The 23,541-nt window shown below is 37.9% G+C and overlaps 1 protein-coding gene across 15 annotated transcripts in view; it reads right to left on the reverse strand.

Moving 5' to 3' along the window:
* The window catches only part of LOC127432576 (calcium/calmodulin-dependent protein kinase type II subunit beta-like), an 84,019-nt gene extending 61,685 nt beyond the window's left edge, over positions 1-22,334 (reverse strand). For all 15 annotated transcript variants that reach the window (XM_051683849.1, XM_051683843.1, XM_051683848.1 and 12 more), the window contains exons 1-5: positions 22,106-22,334; positions 12,387-12,481; positions 3,106-3,165; positions 2,727-2,781; positions 1,710-1,775 (exon numbers count right to left, since the gene is read on the reverse strand). In XM_051683849.1, coding sequence (XP_051539809.1) covers positions 1,710-1,775; positions 2,727-2,781; positions 3,106-3,165; positions 12,387-12,481; positions 22,106-22,167 — 338 coding nt within the window. In that variant the 5' untranslated portion in view covers positions 22,168-22,334. The remainder of the gene's footprint in view (positions 1-1,709; positions 1,776-2,726; positions 2,782-3,105; positions 3,166-12,386; positions 12,482-22,105) is intronic.
* Between the last annotated feature and the right edge of the window lie 1,207 nt (positions 22,335-23,541).

The raw sequence follows: 23,541 nt of genomic DNA on the forward strand, positions 1-23,541 counted from the left end.
CAGGCGGGTGGATAGGCTACGGTCCTCAGGGATGGCTACATTTCACTGTCCTGACAGATGAATGGGGGCTTCGCAACAAGTTTCTACCCACAAATACTGCCGATGAGCTCATGGATTCCGACTGCACTATCTCTCATCACTCACAAGCTCTTGTATTTCCTCCCTTGGTAACTGTCTCTCTTTCTATTTCTCGTTGTGTGTCTCACTCCCGCATGCATACCCACACAGTCAAATTGATTAAAGCTTTCAGTGTGTCGGTGTTTGCGTGTCATCGTGTGGATCTGTCAGAAGATCTGAAGCAAAGAGGGAAAAGATATAATAAAAAAGGAGAGAAGAGACACCTGCAGAAGTAAATGGCAAATGTAGATAGAGAGAATGAGAAAGAGCACTGCCGCCCATGCTTAACTGCCTCAGTGAGACATTGCCTCAGTTTAAACAATCACTCACATAATGAGCATAAAAACATCATACTGCACAAAATTTTTTATTAAAGGGATAGCTCACCCAAAAATTTAAATTCTCTCATGATTTACTCACCCTCCTGGCATCCCATATGTGTATGACTTTCTTTCTTCTGCAGAACAGAAATTAAGAATTTTAGAAGAATATTTCAGCTCTGTAGGTCCTCACAATGGAAGTGAATGGGTGCCAAAATGTTTAAGCTCCAAAATCCACATAAAGGGAGCATAAAAGTAATCCATAAGACTTGAGTGTTTAAATCCATGTGCTAAGACACGATATGATAGGTGTGGGGGAGAAAGACATTTATATCATAAATTCTGCTCTCTGCCCAGTAGGGGGCGATATGCATTAAGACTGTGAATCACCAAAAACAGAAGAAGAAGAATGAGAAAGTGGAGATTGTCTGAGCAGGGAGGAGACTAAAATATTGATCTGTTTCTCACCCACACCTATCATATCACTTCAGAAGACATTGATTTAACAATTTAAGTCGTCTGGAGTACTTTTATATTGAACATATGTGGATATTTTGGAGCTTTAAAATGTTGGCACCCATTCACTTGCGTTGTATGGACCTAAAGAGCTGAGATATGCTTCTAAAAATCTTCATTTGTGTTCAGCAGATGAAAGAAAGTCATACACATCTGGGATGGCATGAGGGTGAGTAAATGATAAGAGAATTTACATTTTTGGATGAACTATCTCTTTAATACTTTTTTTCCCAGCAAAAATGTCTAAGCTTTCTTTAAACAAGAGGAAAAACATATATTTTAAAATGTTTAAGTAATGCTACACAAGAAAGTTGTATTGAATATAATGGCTGTTACCTTACTAAGATTTAGTTACATTTTTGCATTAAAATATATATATATATATATATATATATATATATATATATATATATATATATATATATATATATAATATATATATATATATATTTGCAATTGGGTAAGGAACATAAATTCAATTCATCATATATTTTGCCTCTTAAGTAAATTTCTATTGTTTTAAGTGTTTAGAAAATGTACTGGAATACTAGATAGAAATACTAACTAAGAAAAACATTTAATGTAGTGCACATATCATTTTATGACATACTTAGATCTAACCGGTTAAGATGGGAATAAAAAGGAAGGGGATGAGGAAATGGAATGTAGCTGGGAGGATTGGAGAGGAAATGGCCACAGTGAACGTATGACAAGACAACAGGATACTGAGTGGAGAAAACAGAGACAGTGTTTTACCTGGCGTCAGCTTCACTGTAATATTCTCTGGCTACAATATCCTCAAACAGCTCTCCACCCGTCACACTGCAGGACACAGAAAGATGTAATTTAATCTGCAATATTTACATTTCAATTTAATGTGCTTTATTGGCATAGCAAAAAATGTGCATTTTGCCATAGTACCAAAGTGAAATGGTGCAAAATAAGTAACATAAAAAGAATAAAAAAATCTAAATGTAATATCTTGTATTTTAATTAGATTTCTTTTTGTATTTCATTTTAATGATTTTTCATAAATTCTAAATAAAAAATATATGTAAAAATAAGTCATAAATAAATCAATATAAGATTTTTTTTAATAATTAAAATAAAGATAATGCAAAATATTTTAACTGAATTTTTCATTGTATTTCATTTAAATAATTTTCCATAATTAAATTATAAATTAAATAAGAAAACATTAGGAAAATAAATAGAATCATTGTATTTGAGATCATTGTATTTTTCTATCAAAAAAATATATTAATATATATTTTACATAATATTAATGTAACAATTTAAATGAAGACAAATAAATTAACAATACGACCTTTGAAGAAGCAGCAAACTATGAATGTTATAAATGAAGGAAGTAACATTAATTAAACACAATAGTTAAGATGGATAAACTGAAGGTGTCATTAATCATTACCTACAGACATGCATGCATGTGTGTGCTTGTGGATGACAGAAAAAGCATTGCAAAGCACGTGAGAGAGAGCAGAAGAGAGAGCGAGCAGTAATGGAAGGGGGAATCCTCTAGAAGAGAGATCACCGAGGCTTCGGGGGGGAAACCCCTGCTGCAGGATTTCTCTTTGGCTGGGCAGCCCAGCTCTGTTGCCATAGAAACTGGCTCTTGAGCGAGCGGGAGAACGAGAGGGAGAGAGAAAGAAAGATGCTCGGGGAAGGTAGAGCGGGTGGGTGTCTATTGAAGCACATAGAGGAAAAACATAGCAGAATGAGATATTATGCCCCATATTATATAGAAGCACTTACAGGTCAAATAAGAGGTAATGGAAACCCTCCTCTGATATACTGTCATGGAGCCGAACTGCATAAAAGACAAAGAAAGTAATAATATTATCACACACTTTCAATTCCCATTCATTTAAAATGTTGCCTCAATGGAAAGGAAACTGCTTTATGGACTAAAACGAAATTAAATGGAAGCATTTTCTATATCAATGTCCCTTGAGACCTCTTTAGCTCATTTGCATCTGGGTTTTCCACACCTATGTCCTAAATGAGAGATCTCATACCAATTTTGACATTAATGGAAAAGTTCTGGCAGATTTGAGATGCTGACTTTAATACTCATATAATATTATGTCCTACAGCAATTGAGTTCAATGTCTAAATGAGCACAGAGACTCACCGATATTGGGATGCTTGAGCAGACGGCAGATACGGGCTTCTCGCTCGAGCTTCTGGTGATCTGGAAAAGGCAGGATTTATTCCATGTTAAGTTACTGTACATATAATGGTGAAACTGAAGATAGAGAGATTAAAGGCATGTTTTTATATATTAAAATACATTCTCCCTTCTGGAATTCTTTTTGGTCATGCTAATGGCACAGAAATAACATAGGCCTTATAGTAATAGCTTGTTGCTTTCCCCTTGCGGGAATCAAACCAGTAACCCTCTGGTTCCCAAGTATGAGTTTTGTTTTAACCACTATGCCACACCACCACCATTCATTAGACCCCGGACCACCTGACAACCCATTACAGCACACTCCGACTGTGAATCTGTCTGAGATGGAGAGATGGGTGGATAGATGGATTTAAAAAGTGAATTCAAAATTCAGATGTTATAATACCTGAAAAGTGTTTTTGTGTTCAAGTAAAATCCTTTATACTTACTTAACATTCTCCATTCTAGATACTCCATACTAGGTTTTTTGAATAGAGTTTTGTCTGGGTGTGACAGTTCTTTTCCTGCTCAGCTGCACTCATTGTCCTGCTCCATGAACACTGATCTCAGATCAGCTCATCCTCGTTAAACTCTCACTTCAATCCATTTATTGCACATTTAAAGCAGTCTCAGATCTGTTCATAGATGTCACTTCAAACGGCAAAGTAAAGGTCACACTCAGCATCACCCCGACCGCAGTCACTACTGTTAACCACACAGTACGTGTGCAATGGCCAGCCCACGGCTGAAGACTTTACAACCGCTATAGCTGACTTCAGCCCAAATCTAGTCTGACAGTGTCACAAGTTTGAGAGTAGCACATGACAAAACACAGAGGAACTAACCCCAAAATGAAAAAATAAACTAATAAAAATATTATAAGTCAAAATAATTTGCATGGAGAAAATATGGCTTATGTTAGGACCATTAAGATTTTACACTCAAATTCTCATTACCATAATGCACTTGGACGTTTTACATTTAAGAATTATTTTTTATTTCTATTATTCTCAATGGTGATTTGATTCTCATTGCTGTAATAAAGCAATTTTAATGTCACAGTAAAAAATACAATATTTTTTTTCTATCTAAATCTGCATAAATTAAAGGCAACACAAAAAATACTACCATGATGAATAAATACTTCAAAAGTGAAGTGTGAATTTTCTGTGGTTCTAGCATCATCAGACGGAATTGCAAAAATAATCACTGTTTTCAAACAGCTTTCAAGTACACTAATCCTGTCTTCTATTGGTTGGACTAACACTAACCCTATTCCTTAAATATTCAATAAATATTTTGGGTTAAATATAAGTTAAACTCAATCGACAGCATTTTGTGGCCTGTTGATTACCACAAAATTAATTTTGGCTTGTCCCTCCTTTTCTTTGAAAAATGCCAAAATCTGGGTTATAGTGAGGCACTTACAATGGAAGTAAATGGGGGCCAATTTTTGAACTTTAAAATACTCACTGTTTCAAAAGCATAGCCACAAGACATAAACAATATATGTGTTAACATGATTTTAGTGTGATAAATCGCTTACTAACTTTTTCTGTGTAGGTATATCTGATTTTACAACTTTGTTACCATGACAACGCAATAATGTAAACCCTGTAATCCTGTTAAATGACGATTTAAACAATTTTACAGCTCAAATAATACACAAGTTTTAACAGAGGAATTAATGTAGGTGCTTTTATAAAATTACTAGCCTCACATTTCTGCCTTTAAACCCTCAAAAAATTGGCCCCATTCACTTCCTTTTAGAGATAGAGCCTTAAAGGGATAGTTCACCCAAAAATGAAAATTATCTCATGATTTATTCACCCTCCTGGCATCTCAGATGTGTTTGACTTTCTTTCTTCAGCAGAACACAAATGGAGATTTTTAGAAGAATATCTCCGCTCTGTAGGTCCTCACAATGCAAGTGAATGGGTGCCAAAATTTTGAAGCTCCAAAATCCACAGAAAGGGAGAATAAAAGTAAACCATAAGACTCCAGTGGTTAAATCCATGTGTTGAGACGATATGATAGGTGTGGGTGAGAAAAAGATCAATATTTAAGTCCTTTTTTTATCATAAATTCTCCTCCCTGCTCAGTAGGGCTGGGCGATTTGGCTTCAGAAATTATATTTCAATATTTTTCAGCAAATTGACGATATTCTATATATATCATGATAATGATGTTTTTGCTCTGAAATAGCATAAAAGTGTTTTTTTTTTTTTTTTTTATTAGAGGAACCATCATTTAATCTAAACAGCCACTGTAGCCATGTAGAATTCATATTTCAAAGGCATTAAATAAAAATCTATTTATAAATGATGAAGGCATGTTTCCCACAGTTTTTCACTAAATTCACACAAGGGAGAGTAAAATGTAATCATTTTCATTGATTTGCATGTTTATGCTTATATTTAACATACAATCATATATAGAAGCTGAATACATTTTTTATTTCCCTTCATATATTTTTACTAAAACATTTTTCTTTGTGAATGTACAAGGTGTGCAAAAACTACTTCACTTATTTTTTAGAAACCAGAAGGATATTGCATAGTACTAAATTATTACTGCGGAACCCAGTCAAGTTTATTATTATAATATAATACTGAATTATTATTATTTTCAGGATAAGATTTGTTAAAGATAAATGTATATATTTCTGTCCTGTTTACCCTTACCTGTTTTTTTTTATTTTGACACTACGTGTGCAGACTTGTTTATTTCACCTTCATTAGGAGCTTTTATTATGAAACAGAAAGTGCAACGTTTGTTTGACAGTTATGAGTTTTACATCTTGTGGACCGCTATCAAACTCCTTTACTGTACCACGTTTGTAGAGGTCTATAATAACTTTATAGCGGTTATTAATGTTTGGAATTGCACGAATGCTTGAACCTGCAGTACTTCACAATGCAGGTGAACTGCGCTACAGACACTAGCCCATGAGCCCCGCCGCCCCCACACATGCACATAGATCAGTGCATCGCCGGTTCATTCTGAAGTGCACACAGACCATGTTTATCTGTCTTTAATCGCAGCCTCTGGCAGTTAAATAATCACATATGATCATATCTCCATTTTGATGTTATTTTGATTAATTATACAGCCCTGTAGGATCATGAAATTAGTCTACTGATGCACTCTATAAAACTTAATGACCAAATAAATGCCTCATTAAAATCATCGCAATATTCACAATATTGTTGAATTTTATATCGTCAGCAAAATTTCTGTGATTATATTGTGGATATACGATGTATCACCCAGCCCTACTAACCCTTTAAGGCATCTGCACACTTCCTATGAAATTTAAGAACGAACGGGTGTGACGTCAGACAAAATCTGGCCAAAAAGAAGGGGTTTTTGAGTTTGTTTCGGTGGTTCGTAACAGCTCGCCAGGGTAAACATTCAGGAAAACTTTTTACCAGCTGCTAAACACCTTCTTACTGTCATTGGTCCACGTCATCGGTAGATGTGACCTGGAGCTCCACCTACTTTGAGGCCGACAGCTAATTCCCGTTCAGTCAGTTAAGATCAGACACATGAACACACCGGCGTGCAGAGTTATTAGCGAGCCGGTGCAAATTTACCTGCATCTGCACAATCTTTTGCGTAGAGACATTTTCCAAGAACATGTCATGCGATTTTATTTTATTTTTTGCTTAATTAGTCTACAAAAGGAATTGTAAGTGGAATATGAGCCTGACATGTTCTTGGAAGCTTTCGAGGGATTCACTCAGACATACGTGCACAACCGAGAGGCCTGGACCACCCCAGCACACCCTACAGAGGAAGACTGCTGTCTGCCATGCATGATTTATATGGGAAAGAGAACAGCTGGGAAACCAGGAGCAGATCATCTCCACCATTCCAGAAGACTTCTGAGCTGTTCTCTCATTGGTTGATGGACAAACAAGGCTGTCTATCATCTGAGCATCATTTTATCATCTAAAACGGCCAAAAATGCAATGCAGCCATCGTTAAAATGTCTTCTTTGAATGTTGTAATGCTTATCATGAGAAATTATTTTTTTCTTTAGCTACTGTAACCACAGCCAGTTTACAAAACATTACTGTGGCCTCAGTGTAACCCATCCACAAGATATACACACACACACACACACACACACACACTCACAGCAGCTTGTGAACTTGACACATCAAGCAGTGTGACTGCTGTGAAACTGTGAGAATGCTGACACCCAAACAGCACAAGAGAAATTGCATCTGCAGCAAAGAGCATCAGACCCTCTGGAGTCTGATCCAACATTAAAGAGGCCATATTCTACATTTATGCAGCATTGCAAAGATTAATAATATGCAATTATTTCCCTGAAATCAACTTATAGCGTTAGTCAAGTTTTCTTGCACAAAAACATACTGCCTTTTACATACTGCAATTTTTGCAATTTTTATTTTTAAATAAATGAGGGGCTAGTCAAAATTGTTTTTTGTGGGAATCAACGTTATGCCACAAATAGTATCGATTGAACTTAACTTGTATTGAACCCGGAACATTACTTTAAGACATACAGAACTTTCAAAAGTCTGTAGTCTGTATTAGAATGTAACACAATGGAATGCCAGATACCACTAAAAACTGACAAATTCCTATGCGTGTTGATGCAAACAGATTTATCAGGATGTCAGTAAACCAGTGATGCAATTAAATGTAACTGTGCTCATAGTTGCATCCACAGAAGAATGGTGAGATAATAAGTCTGTCAGAAACAGTTACAGCTTAAATCATCGATTTTATCAGTAATTATCCCAGCAGTAAGCCTTTATAATTGGAAACGATCATGGAGCAAATTGCTCTGAGCAATCTAGTGGCTTCAGTCCTGCTAAACAGAGCGGAGTGTGTGTGAGTGTGTGTGTGCGGCACTTCGGGTAAATCCAGGTCATCTACAAGCTGCATTGCAGGTGCTGCGATTATGCACATAAACTATTCACACCAATCACAACTTCCCAGCCCCTCTCATTGTGTACTGATAGAATCCTTCTTGAAAGACTGTGCTTCTCGATATCACCCCGTTGGAGGGGCTATGCAATGATTGGCTGGATCTTGTGTCAATCACCCCATCCGGGTCCCGCCCCTAACATTTGCTCCACTTTCCACTCGCTACATTCTGCATGAACTCTTTCAGCAATGGCACAGCTTTCACATGAAATCTTAAAGATTCCATGAAATCAAAACTGGAGTTTTGTTGTTTTTAGTCCATGTCTGTTAGCTTTGATGTCATCTATATGCAACATGGGGCTGTATGTATAAAGCCGCTTAGAGTAAAATTTTAGTCTTAAGTGTGTCAAAATTCTAAGAATGACGTAATTTTACTCTTATTCCTAGACTTAAGAATACGTGTGATTCATAAAGGTTCATAAGTGTTAAGACTTGGTCTCAGCTCCTAAATTGTTTAAGAGTGCTGGAGAGGTATCCTAACCTAGTTAGGAGTAGCACAATGACTGCGTTCCGCAGAGACAACACACTCTACAACAAAGAAAGAATGTGTTGGACTTATGATGATGGAATTTGGGCAAATGTGTTTCGTAGTTAAGTGAAATGAAATCCATCAATATATATTTTTAATTGCAGCACTTTCATTTAATGAATATATTAAAACTCGTTGTGAATTAAGCATTTGAAAAATGTGATGGGTTACATGCCTAAGCTTTCAGAGGGCTGCAACAACTAATTAATACAATCTAAATATCACTAAAATTATAAAAATCAATGATGAAAATAATCAACAATTAATTTAATTATGAATACTTGAATATCTTTGCACTAGCACTGCAACCTCTGTCAGTGACACCACTTTACAGTAGTAAAAATGTGTTTCGATGGGAAAAAAGACATTTGAAAAATGGTACAGAGCTGCATCTGAAAAGAGCCCAACCCGAGCACTATGTAAAACATTTAATAAGCTCATAGTTTTGAGTGGGGTGTCCAGTGCTTTAACAGATTCCTTTTGCAGTTTAATGTGCTTGAAAGATGTTTAACCCCAGCTCATAATTTACATTTTACTGATTTATTCTTATCTGTAAATATTACAAACTCAAAGTCATACAAGTTTCAATTCCCATTTTGCAAAACAACTTGTGAAAAACAGCAAACAAGTCATTATTTCTTCAAATAGGCCAAAAATTTTATAAAAATACATAAATAAATAAATACAATTTAAAAATTTAAATATTCATAGAGTGGAGTAACCAAACGGAGCAGGCTCCTGTTACACTCACCTCCCTAAACCTCACTCCCATCCGGGTCACGGCACCACTATAACCAGTCCTGTTGATATGTTGAATGTCAAATTTATCACAAAATTTAATCGTGTTTAACTGAAATCTTATTTGTAACTGTAATTGGATTATAACAGTTTGGTTTATTATCATTACAATTTGTGATTTAAATTGTCCTTCTATTTATATTTCTTCTATTTATATTTATAATTGCAAGATTTAGCATTTTTATTTTTTGTAGCCTTCAATTTGCACATTGTTTGAGGACAACATTCGCCAAGATGTGGAATAATGTTTTAAGGGTGTGTTCACACTTTTAGTTTGGTTCTCTTGGTTCTCTTGGTCTGGACCAAAAAAGAAAATGATACATTACTCCTGGTTCGCTTAGCGTTCACATTGGCATTTTTAACACTGAACCTAAAGCTACAAAACAAAAGGCATAAGGATAAGATCACAACCTGATTGGACAGCTTTCATGATGTATATTTTGCAACGGAACTTGCCGAACATCCAAAACAATGCTGGCTGCTGGGCTAAATGCACTCGCTGGATTTATGTATATATATATATGGTGGTATTTTTACCAGCTGAACGAAGAGCTAATAAAATGTGTAAAGGAGTCAAAACAGTGCCAGGAATTCCTCCATTGCACACACAAACGAAGATATGCTGCAAGGATGGTTGACGGCGGTTCCGACGCCTGTACCAAACTGTAATGGGTAACATAGCTCCTATAATGAGAAGAACCAGGTATGCTTGTGGTCAGCATATTACTTCCTGTTTTTGGTCCGTTTGGACATCTTTGGTCCATGCTGCGTTCATATCTCAGTCGAATCGCACCAGAGTTAGTTTGGAAGCGGACTGAGACCCACTATTCAGGGGGTCTCGGTCCGCTTGTTTGGTGCACCCAAGGTTCGGATGGCAGTGTTCACACTTGTTCAAATGAACCGCACTAACAGAGCAATTGCACCAGAGTTCGTTTTAATCGAACCAAACTTGCCAAGTGTGAACACACCCTAAAATACAGGAAATTAACACACTTTGACACTTAAGACATAGTTTAAGACTATTAGGAGCATTTCTGAGAAGATTTCTAACGTATTTTTATGTGGCTCATTGTACAATGGCAGTTTTGTGGTGAAATGAACACTAGAGGCGGGACAACAACAATGACTTTTGCTCCCTTTCACACAAATCACGATTAAAACGGCAGATTATCAGTTCATAAACACTTACCTTTAGCCCTGTTCCTCATGCAATGCTATCTTATGGCATCTAAACACTTTTACTATAGTGCATCACTTGCAAAGTGATATATTTTAACGTTTGCATTACATAACCAACTACATTTACAAGCTTGTTCGTGTGTGATCAAATTGCGCCGTAGCTCAACTGATAGAGTGTTGCACTTGTGATTCAAAAGACCAGGATACGAGTCCTGAAGAGCACGCAAGTCGACACGTGTAATTAAAGCACCACAGAATGATGCGGTTGCTTCAGCAACAGCGTTTTCATCTCACATTTGCTTTTAATGACATTATCAATAGGTTTAGGTTTCAGGTTTGGCGTAAGGAGGTTGGTTTTGTTGATTTAAAACTCGACAGAGCTTTAATCGTAAAGCCTTATCTGTTAGGGAGAACATTTAAATCGCTTTTAGCGCCACACAGTGGACATTTCACCTCGGAACTGCCGCAATATGTGTAAGATCATTTTGAAAAAATGTTGCCACAGTCATGCAATTTTCAAGAGATCAGGCTGTCAATACGCTAGTGTACTGCTAAAAGTGGATACAATTATCTTTTAGAAGATGTAAGAATTTCAAACGTACAATCTTTCTTTTCCTGGAAAAAGACCCAGAATTACTGATGACTCATCTTGCACTCAGGGGCGTATACAAATTTTTGTCCAATCAAATGTTCTCTTAAATGATAATGCCCCTCCTTCTAATACCACCTGCATCAGACTAGCAATTACTGGCAATAAATCATAACTGTACATAGTACATAGCTGTGATATAAACTACAAAGGGTAAAGGGTATTGTCTATTTTTTTTTTTTTTAATGGGACGAGCCCCATGATATGTAATACGTCAACACAGACTGATTTCACAGTAAAATCGGAAACAGTAGGTTGACTTTTCTTTAGCTAAAATAGGTATGTGCTTACTGAAATGCAAAACACTGCCCCCAGTGGCCAAAGCGGTAAGTGTTGTTGGCTTTATAGGCACATGTGAGCTCCATTTTCCTGGGCGAAATATCCACAGAGGTGTGCCAAAAGTGAGTTGTGAATTGAGATGCTTTCAGCTGTACAGGCTGTAATACAATGAAGAGGAATGCTTATTTTATAAACTGTATCCCCCAACCCAAACCTAATCCTAACCATCAGTGGAGTAAAAATGGAATGTTAGAAGGAAAATGCAACCTCCGGATCGCACTCGTCACTGATTATGTGATTACTTCCTGGTTTCAACACAGAATCTGAACACGGGTTTCCGATGCTGCTGTTGCAACGCACTTCCGCTCGTGCCACAGGAGAAGGTAAACACGCAGGAGCCGATGCAAAAATGTCTGATAGGAGATGCTGATTGTCGGTTAGTCTGCATAATGTGGCTGATCCTAGGGTACTTGAACTTTCGGATATAACATGCCGACATCCCATGTGATCATAAAAGCACTTGCCAAGCGATTTCGCTGAAAAAACTGTGAGATGCGCTGCAATGGTCAAAGATCTCCGTCTAGCATACATTTACACAGAAAACTATTGAAAAACAGCGTGGATAGACACAAAAACACAATCTGTGCAAACAGCCCCTCACAATTTTTGAAGGATTTTCCATTTTAATTAATTATGGCTTTAGAGAAGTAACAATACCTGTAGTGACTATGCTATTTTGGACGAAATTATGGTTACTAGGGTAAATTTTTGTAAGGGCTATTCAGAACACTTGATACACTGTCGCAACCAACCCCCTTTCACCCACCCCAAAAATCGGCCTACCTCTTGCTGAGAGCTTTTTGGTGTTGATGATTTTGGCAGCATACTCTTGGCCTGTGCACAGCTTGACACAACGGCGCACAACTGAGAAAGCCCCCCTAAAGAAAGAGATGAGAGAACAACACAGCAGCTTAAAATCTCTGCAGATACACTGTTGAACTTCACATAAAATCCTTAAAATAAAATCCTAACTTAAAGGGTTAGTTCACATAAAAATACAAATTCTGTTATCATTTACTCATTCTCATTCCAAACCAGTACGATGTTCATTCTTCCACGGAACACACAAAGAGAAATTTAAAGAAAGTCTGGTTTGATTTCAGTGACACCAAAAGCCATTGGTTCTTTTGTGTCTTGTAAGCTCACACAAGGCAAAAATCGGAATATGCGGAAATCTAATTTGAATATTCTGCCAATCTCATTCGAACCTGCATATTTAACTTAATGCCTGTCTATTAAATGACTTAGGGTAGACATCTCCTGAGGGTTGGTTACTTTTTGATCAATGTAAGGATTTTAGGATTTTTATAGGGAATGAATAAGATTTACCCTTGTTAAGGGTCTAAATATATGATCATTTGTTTTATTTTGGTAAATACAGTATATGATATGACTATTTAAGTATTGTAAATTGTAATTTTTTATTTCCCTATACTTTTTATATAAATAAAAAGTTCATTAAAAAAGAAATATATAAATAAATGAATGCCTGTCAAGACGCATCACACCAGGTGTGACGTCAATGAAATGGGAAACAATAAACCTTAAGTCAACGTGCAAGTTGACTGAACAGCTCATTAGCTCGCAGCTCAATGGGTCGATCTTTCCGACAGTAAATCAGCTCAGCATTTCCTGTGAGACAGGTCAGGCTGCTTCGGGCAATAATGAAAACACATGTTTACGAATACAGTGCACAATATGTGGAATTGCAAAAAAAGATTAGCACTGAATATTTACCCAAATTTTTGCCTGTTCTTAACACAAAGCTGTTGTACTGCTTCAGAAGACTTGGAATATTGTGCATAAATTGTATGGGCTGTTTTAATGGTGCATTTATGGTGCTTTTTGTCCTTTTGACAGCCCCAGTATGCATTTGCTTTAACTGTATGGAAAGAACTGCTAGGACATTCTGCGAAAAGATCTCCTTTTGTGTTTCACTCAAGAAAATAAATCATACAGGTTTAGAACAACACAAGGGTGAGTTAATAAAGATGGAATTTTCATTTTTGTGTCAACTATTACTTTAAGAAAAAAAAAATCCCAATTAATCATGACCTTCATTTGAACAATCCTGATATCGGGTTTGGGTCGTGTTTTAAACTTTTAAAATTAATATTTTTATAATGTACCAAGTTAGAAGTTTCCCTGGATAATTTACAGCATTGGCTGAGAGAGAATTCCTTTCATATGGAAGCAAAATGGTCATTATAACTGAAACGCAAATTAATTGAAATCGGTATCAAATCATAGCAGAATCAGAATAGAATCAAATCGAGAGCATGTGTATCGAAATCTAATCAAATCTGGAAACCTGTTTCAATACCCAGCCCTACTTATGAGATATCAAAAGCATCAAAATACCAACCAGTTTTGAAATTTAAATATTCATTGTACCTGCCATGACAGTACCATTCTGAAGACCCAATAACCAGCTGTTTGATGCACCAATAATCATTTTATAAATTGCACACAAATTTATGACATGTACTGTAACTTGCATTTGACCAACCACAAGCAGCGAAACTACAGCCAGGGAAAAAAGCACATGCTCTCTCTCCAGAGCTTGCCTCTTTAGGTCTATTTTCAGAAAGACCTGTGTTATAAAATCACCGGAGACAGCCATGATAATGGTCTGATGTCATTCCTTACTGGCTAATTTTAGCACACCTTGTTACAGTTACACAATAAACTTGGCATGTCTTGAGCAACGACTCTGAAAAGATGAGGCTGATTCGTTACCCACAAGACTGTGACGGTGGGCACTGCCAGAGCTTGACCTACAGGGCTCGAATGCCCTTAGAAACATGTGATATATACAGAGCATATGCCCCTCTGTGACCGCAGGCCAATCACCTGCATGTGATTTGCTTGACTGGCTACAAGAAAAGACGCCTGGGAGATGTTGGGAATCATTAGATGCAGGTAATTTCTTGACATTATTGTACAAAACATCATGCAAGAGTTAGTCTTCTAAGGGCTAAAGGCTGATCAAACACTTGCCATGATTTGTTGGACATGGTCCGATGGTAATACCGTGGTATTTTTTAAAGTATTTTAAAGTGCCAAAGTAAATACTTTGGCATATGAATTTAGTAATCATTCAGTACCACAGTTTTCATCGAAGAACCACGGTATTACCACCTGATACCATCAATTTACCATGATACTGCCACAGTACTTTTTTGTATAAGGATCATTATGAAGTATTCATAAGGTCAACATAACTTACTGGATTGACATTATTAGATTTTTACATTTTCTAAAGAAAAAGTGAATGGTGATTGTCCATGCAAAAGTTCCTGCCACAGTGCTATGGTGTTGGCGGGGGTTCCCAGGGTGTTGCTATGCAGTTGCAATGGTGTTCTGGGTGGTTACTAGGTGGTTGCTTACTGGCCCAAGTCAGAAGTGCTCATCCCCAAGTCTGTGATAAGATGTGGGTTTCTACTTCAATGTAAGTCTATGGGATTTTTTCATTCATTTCATTTTCCCCCATGCAAAAAAAAAAAAAAAAAAAAAAAAAAATGCAAGTATGATTGCTTAGTAAAGTAATAGCACACCTCTGCTCACCAAGCGGATTTAAGGTATCATTCGTCTGTAGCATAAACAGTGCGGGAAAAGTTACGTTTTTAAAGGGGTCATGACGTGAGGAATCAAATTTTCTTTGATCTTTTGAAATGACTGTTTTTTTGCGCAAAAAAACTTTACTAATATTATAAGTGAATCTCAAGGAACATATTAAAATAAAAAAGGCATGTCATAACACCTTTAATGTTCAACACTTAGGGGTTTGTTCAAAAATATGAGCGATAGTAATAGTGATGTTTGCCTTAGGAAGTTCCACTAAGTATATTTATTACACGACTTTCTGGAATCTTCAATTCGGATTGGTCAATGGTGCCATCTAGTGGTCTAATATTGCTCAGTAACAACTGCACATCCACGTGTCAGACCGCTCATCCGGGTATTGCGAACCATCGTTCCTGCTTCTCGGATCACTGTGCAATCACTACAAATAAACTAATAAAATAATTTAAACTCAAATCAATGTTTCATATGTATTTTTTATTAATAAGATATATAATGAGGAGTCAGACGGTCATTATTTACAAAATAAACACAGAAAGAACTCTGATGCAAACCGAAGGTGGATTTCAGCTGTTCAGCGAATTGTTTCTTCTCACTTAAGCCTAATTCGTAATTTCAAAGCAAATCAATATTTTATGTTCATGTATTTATTTATTTTGTTAGTAGCCTTGTAATAAGCTAGTAGACCTAGCTTAAGAACTGGCTGACATTATCCCTTACATATTATAATCAGGGTAAATTCCAAAAGATTTACTGGGTAAATTACTAATTACTTGTCTAAAATTGTAACCAGATTACGTTACCAGGATTTACTGAGATTTAATCAAAAATGTATTGCATTACTAATTACTTTTTTTAATTTCTAAAATACTTCCCAAAAGCTTCTGATTTTCTGCTCAATGAATTCAAAATAATCTCTATATTTCCTTCTTGTTCATTGACTTGTTAGGGGGTGCACACCCTTCAGCTGTCACAGAAACACAAACAGAAGCACAAATGAACATATTTCATGTTTTAAATGTGTTCTACATTAGTAAATATGTGTAACCCAAGTAATATACTTAAAAGTAGCCTTTTTAACTTCATTAAAAGTCAGTAGCCTAACTGTAATCTAATTTCAATAATTTGAAACGTAATGTGCTATCCTACATTTTGTATCAAAAATAGATTACACCTAACACTGATTATAATTCATTAGTATTACACATTAACATGAATGCTTTAGCATACTGTATATTACATATTCTAATCAATTATACAGTATGTACACTATATTGCCAAAAGTATTCGCTCACCCATCCAAATAATTGAATTCAGGTGTTCCAATCACTTCCATGGCCACAGGTGTATAAAATGAAGCACCTAGGCATGCAGACTGCTTCTACAAACATTTGTGAAAGAATGGGCCGCTCTCAGGAGCTCAGTGAATTCCAGCGTGGTACTGTGATAGGATGCCACCTGTGCAACAAGTCCAGTCGTGAAATTTCCTCACTACTAAATATTCCACAGTCAACTGTCAGTGGTATTATAACAAAGTGGAAGCGATTGGGAATGACAGCAACTCAGCCACGAAGTGGTAGGCCACGTAAAATGACAGAGCGGGGTCAGTGGATGCTGAGGCGCACAGTGCGCAGAGGTCGCCAACTTTCTGCAGAGTCAATCGCTACAGACCTCCAAAGTTCATGTGGCCTTCAGATTAGCTCAAGAACAGTGCGTAGAGAGCTTCATGGAATGGGTTTCCATGGCCGAGCAGCTGCATCCAAGCCATACATCACCAAGTGCAATGCAAAGCGTCGGATGCAGTGGTGTAAAGCACGCCGCCACTGGACTCTAGAGCAGTGGAGACGCGTTCTCTGGAGTGACGAATCACGCTTCTCCATCTGGCAATCTGATGGACGAGTCTGGGTTTGGCGGTTGCCAGGAGAACGGTACTTGTCTGACTGCATTGTGCCAACTGTGAAGTTTGGTGGAGGGGGATTATGGTGTGGGGTTGTTTTTCAGGAGCTGGGCTTGGCCCCTTAGTTCCAGTGAAAGGAACTCTGAATGCTTCAGCATACCAAGAGATTTTGGACAATTCCATGCTCCCAACTTTGTGGGAACAGTTTGGGGATGGCCCCTTCCTGTTCCAACATGACTGCGCACCAGTGCACAAAGCAAGGTCCATAAAGACATGGATGAGTGAGTTTGGTGTGGAAGAACTTGACTGGCCTGCACAGAGTCCTGACCTCAACCCGATAGAGCACCTTTGGGATGAATTAGAGCGAAGACTGCGAGCCAGGCCTTCTCGTCCAACATCAGTGTATGATCTCACAAATGCGCTTCTGGAAGAATGGTCAAAAATTCCCATAAACACATTCCTAAACCTTGTGGAAAGCCTTCCCAGAAGAGTTGAAGCTGTTATAGCTGCAAAGGGTGGGCCGACGTCATATTAAACCCTATGGATTAAGAATGGGATGTCACTTAAGTTCATATGCGTCTAAAGGCAGATGAGCGAATACTTTTGGCAATATAGTGTATGTAATATTGCAGACTCGTCAGTGTGAGAGAAACATCACATTTGATACTCAATGTAGTAGAAGAGAAATTTCTCAGAAGGTCAGGTAGTGTCACAACATTGAGCTGTCCACCCTTGACCGGGTCAGTTCTTGGAGCCAGAGACTGGAGACGTGTTCGTCTGCAGATCGTGCACTGTATTCGTAAACGTGTATTTTCATTATTGCCCGAAGCAGCCTGACCCATCTCACAGGAAACGCTGAGCTGATTTACTGTCAGAAAGATCGACCTGTTGAGCTGCGAGCTAATGAGCTGTTCAGGTAGACTGGCACACAGCGGCAGAAAGCTTATGTGGCATTCTGTGCAGAGACATGAACTTCATAACAAACAAAGCAGCTTTTGGTCTGACATGTCATGCAATGCAGCTATATAGCTGGTGCTCAGTTTGTAATGGAGAATACTTCCAGACTCTAGGACCTTGGTTTCCAAATGAAATACAAAACTTGCTCTCATCTGAAAAGAGGACTTTGGACCACTGGGCAACAGTCCAGTTCTTCTTCTCCTTAGCCCAGGTAAGATGCCTCTGACGTTGTCTGTGGTTCAGGAGTGGCTTAACAAGAGGAATACGACAACTGCAGCCAAATTCCTTGACATGTCTGTGTGTGGTGGCTCTTGATCCCTTGACCCCAGCCTCAGTCCATTCCTTGTGAAGTTCACCCAAATTCTTGAATTGATTTTGCTTGACAATCCTCATAAGGCTGCGGTTCTCTCGGTTGGTTGTGCATCTTTTTCTTCCACACTTTTTCCTTCCACTCAACTTTCTGTTAACATGCTTGGATACAGCACTCTGTGAACAGCCAGCTTCTTTGGCAATGAATGTTTGTGGCTTACCCTCCTTGTGAAGGGTGTCAATGATTGTCTTCTGGACAACTGTCAGATCAGCAGTCTTCCCCATGATTGTGTAGCTTTGTGAACCAAACTGAGAGACCATTTTGAAGGCTCAGGAAACCTTTGCAGGTGTTTTGAGTTGAATAGCTGATTGGCATGTCACCATATTCTAATTTGTTGAGATAGTGAATTGGTGGGTTTTTGTTAAATGTGAGCCAAAATCATCACAATTAAAAGAACCAAAGACTTAAACTACTTCAGTCTGTGTGCATTGAATTTATTTAATACACGAGTTTCACAATTTGAGTTGAATTACTGAAATAAATGAACTTTTCCATGACATTCTAATTTATTGAGATGCACCTGTATGTACCTCAGCACTAAATGATTTCCGTATGCATTCAGTGGTAGTGGCGTAGTGGGCTAAAGCACATAACTTGTAATCAGAAGGTTGCTGGTTCAATCCCCACAGCACCACCATTGTGTCCTTGAGCAAGGCACTTAACTCAGGTTGCTCCGGGGGGATTGTCCCTGTAATAAGTGCACTGTAAGTCGCTTTGGATAAAAGCGTCTGCCAAATTCATAAATGTAAAATGTAAATGTATTCGGGGGCCTGGGTAGCTCAGCGAGTAAAGATGCTGACTACCACCCCTGGTGTCATGAGATCGAATCCAGGGCGTGCTGAGTGACTCCAGCCAAGTCTCCTAAGCAATCAAATTGGCCCGGTTGCTAGGGAGGGTAGAGTCACATGGGGTAACCTCCTCGTGGTCGCTATAATGTGGTTCGCTCTTGGTGGGGCGCGTGGTGAATTGTGTGTGGATGCCGCGGAGAATAGCGTGAAGCCTCCACATGCGCTATGTCTCCACGGTAACGCACTCAACAAGCCACCCGGATTGAGGCGAGTCATTACGCAACCACGAGGACTTAGAGCACATTGGGAATTGGGCATTCCAAATTGAAAAAAAAAAGAAAAAAAAAAGAATGATTACCGTATTCATGTACTATGGTAATTAAATGGTAGGCCTACTGTAAGGTACTTTAAAGAAAACCATGGTATTACAATCATGGGAGTTTCCAATAGGTTTTCCTTGGTATTTTCTGGTAATACCATGGCACTTTTTTGTAAGGGACACAATCCATCACAAATCAAAAGAGAAAAATACAAATAAAGAAAGTAACAAATTGACAAACAAATCCATAAATGGCCTAAAGATTAATAGTAAAAAATAATAATAAAAAAAAAAACAAAATCCAAAACATGTCAAATTCAGTGTTCAGCTGCAAAAGGAAATATAAGAAAAGGCTAACTCAAATTTAAAATAAATAAATAAATAAATAAAAACTGAGTGCCTGCCACACAGCGCGGATATTTGCACTCCAATAGTCTGGTGGAAGAAACCAGAAATTGTAGACAAACTGCATCCCCTAGTGTCGCTGCAGTGGCGTGGGAAGTAACGCCGGTGTGGATGTGTGTGGATTAATATAAAGGTTGATTTCCTCGCAGTGATTTGGTCGGGGAGTTAAGAGAGGTTTGATCCCGGTCAAATTAATCATGGTTTCACTATAGTAACCATGTTTTTTGGCATTGACATTCAAGCCATAGTTTTAAAGCAATTAACCATGGTGTTGCTATAGTAATGCGGTGTAATTATAGTAACCATGTTTAATTTTGTGGTACTATGATTTTACTCAAATATCATGGTGATACTATGATTTTTTTTTTTTTTTTTTTTTTTGTAAGGGAAGGTTAAGTGGGACTCTAAATAAACACAATAAACATGTTTTATTAGTATTTAATTAGGGGTGCAAATACGATATGCCACTATTTGCACTTAGTGTAAAGAAGATGCTTTTGGTTGCTATAGTTACACCTCGTGATTTCTTTTTTTTTTTTTTTTTTTTTTGCTTGTCTCCACCACAAACAGAGGATGTGGTAAACCGTGCAGTATGGTAAAGATCTGAAAGGGTGAAATCTCACACGTTTAAAAATAAATAAAAAATAAGTTACACATTTCTGTTTTTCCCCTCACAGTCACTGATATAGAGATTAAAACGAGCTGAAACCGAAAAACAGAGCGTTTATAAAAAAGGACAACTTTAAACAAAAAGACACGACGAAACGTGTAATTTCTGAGAGGAATATGCTATTATTTTTTTAGAGAAATTTGAGCTTACTTATTTTCTGAGAGAAATATGTGCGGTACTATTAACGTGGCTTTACACACGTTTAATAACGTGGGGTAAATAGTAACGGAGGGAGTAAAATAATTTCCTAACGTCAGGCTGCAGGCATGCCCGACACACACACACACACACACACACACACGCACACACACACACACACACACGCACAGGGTGTCAGATAGACAGACAGCAAACAGCCGCCTGAGCAGCTCTGGCAGCTTCAAATGTCACCGGACACACACAGATACAATGTAGCGACCCTTCACTCAGTTAATGATACATCGTTGCGAACTCACGTTCATTGTAGAACACGTGATACATTCATAATAAAGATTCTTCATCAGGAGATACACTGTAGCGACCAATTGGCCCGTTTAAACTCTGGTGCTTGTATCCCAAACAACAGTGATGAGCCGCTACAATGTATCGCCCTACTCATACCCGCCAAATCGCTGATATTTACGCATACTCGTAACTCCCTCTGTTTCCTAAAAGCTACTCAGTGCATTCTGCATGAAATGAGTTCAAAGCAGCCAAAAAAACTTGTACCGTTATATCCTGCAAATTATCCCTCGATAGCTCATGCTATGATCAGACACTCTTTATAGTTAAATATTTGTGTAAACAAGCACAGTAAGGAGTCATTTAAATGCAACTCCCTCCAAACAGTTCCTCTGTGCAGTCTGCATTAAATGCACCAGAATTTGAAGGGTGGCAAAAATAAATAAATGCAAAAGCCTCAGAATAATCACCAAATCACTTTATATTTAAATACTCACTGTAACATGCATATTATTTTAATACAACTCCCTCCTATGTTTTCGAACCCCCCCTCCAAAACATGCAATATTGCAAAAGTATCACCCAATAGCTCATGTTTATGACCACAGACTGTACACAGTTAAATACTCACTGTAACATGCACAGTATATTGGGAGTATGTCAATGCATCTCCCTCTAATCTTGCTTGACAGCTCCTCTTGTGCATTCTGCATTAAATGCACGAGAGTTCAAAGGGCCCAGAACACATGCCATATCTTCACAATTAACCCACGACTGCTCATGATTATGATTATCAGAGAAATTCTCATTAAATGCAACAGTCTCTTGAATGTTTCCTCAATGCAACATCCTCGCAATGATGACCCAATACCCAATATATACCAAGACCCAAACACGCCTGATGATAACATGTAGTGTTTAGGCATTTTTAAATGCAACACGCACTGTTTCCTTCCTATTCTGTGTGCATTTTCATTTGAATCTTCAACATTTAAGCATTATGTTATATTAATATATGACATCCGGCTTATGCAATTACCCCAGCAGAGTGATATGAAACAAAATCTTACTTTCCAAGTTCTTCATAAAGCTGGTACTCGTCGGTAAAGCGCGTACAGGTTGTCGTTGCCATTTCTCGCCCCTCTGTGTTTGCCCTAGTTTGTGGCAATATCCAAGTACGCTTCAGCACCACAATTTTGCTTCTGTGCCTTTAGAAGGTCAAAAACTTAAATGTGCATGTGGATTTGAGTGCGGGAGAGGTTCGCTGACGAGAAGGCTCGACTGCCGTTCCAACCTCTCACTGATTGCGCCGTTCTGCTGCAGTCCACTTGTTTTCCGCTGCACTGAAAGTGCTGACAGAAAGATGCGCTCTGTCACCGGTAGAGGGCGCATCGGAGTAGTGATATTATACCTGCAGCATCTTTCCATTGACAGCTGGTAGGTGTATAAGTGCACAGATCTCATTTCAACCTATATATAGGCTACTACTGCTATAAAAGTTGAACATAAAGATGTATAAACAAATACAGTACTGTGCAAAAGTTTTAGGCACTTGTGAAAAATGTTGCATGTGAGGATGTCCTCAAAAATAATGACATAAATAGTTTTCATTTATCACTTAATGTCATACAAAGTCCAGTAAACATAAAAAAGCTAAATCAATATTCGGTGTGACCACCTTTGCCTTTAAAACAGCCCCAATTCTCCTAGGTACACCTGGACGCAGTTTTTCTTGGTTGTTGGCAGATAGGATGTTCCAAGCTCCTTGGAGAATTCACCACAGTTCTTCTATCTATTTAGGCTGTCTCAATTACTTCTGTCTTTTTGTGTAATCTCAGACAGACACGATGTTCAGTGGGGGGCTTTGTGGGGGCCATGACATCTGTTGCAGGGCTCCCTGTTCTTCTGTTCTAATCTTTTCTATTTGCAAAAGTAATGTTTGGGAGTCTAATATTTATATTTCCTATTGACACACTAAAGCTGAAGATATAAATAACCATCTTAAGACAAATGCTTTTGTGAAACATCTTATGTGCCTAAGACTTTTGCACAGTACTGTGTGTACAGAACATATACAGTTCTGTGCAAAATTCTTAGGCGCATTATATTTTTCACAAAAACATTTGTCTTAAAACAGTTATTTTATATATTCTGCTTTCAGTGTATCAGTAGGAAATATACATTTTAGAATTCAACATTCCCTTTGCAAATAAGAATTGAATAGAAGAAGAACAAGGAGCCCTATAGCAGATGGTATGGCCCCCACAGAGCCCGGATCTCAACATCACTGAGTCAGTCTGGGATTACATGAAGAGACAGAAGCATCAGAGACAGCCTAAATTGAAAGAAGAACTGTGGCAAGTTCTCCAAGAAGTGTGGAACACCTTATCTGCCAAAAACTGGGAAAAACTGTGTCTAGGTGCACCTAGGAGAATTGGTGCTGTTTTGAAAGCAAACGTTGACGCACCAAATATTGATTTAGCTTTTGTATGTTTATTGTATGTTT

The sequence above is a fragment of the Myxocyprinus asiaticus genome, chromosome 42 (genome assembly GCF_019703515.2).
Source record: "Myxocyprinus asiaticus isolate MX2 ecotype Aquarium Trade chromosome 42, UBuf_Myxa_2, whole genome shotgun sequence".
Taxonomy (NCBI): domain Eukaryota; kingdom Metazoa; phylum Chordata; class Actinopteri; order Cypriniformes; family Catostomidae; genus Myxocyprinus; species Myxocyprinus asiaticus.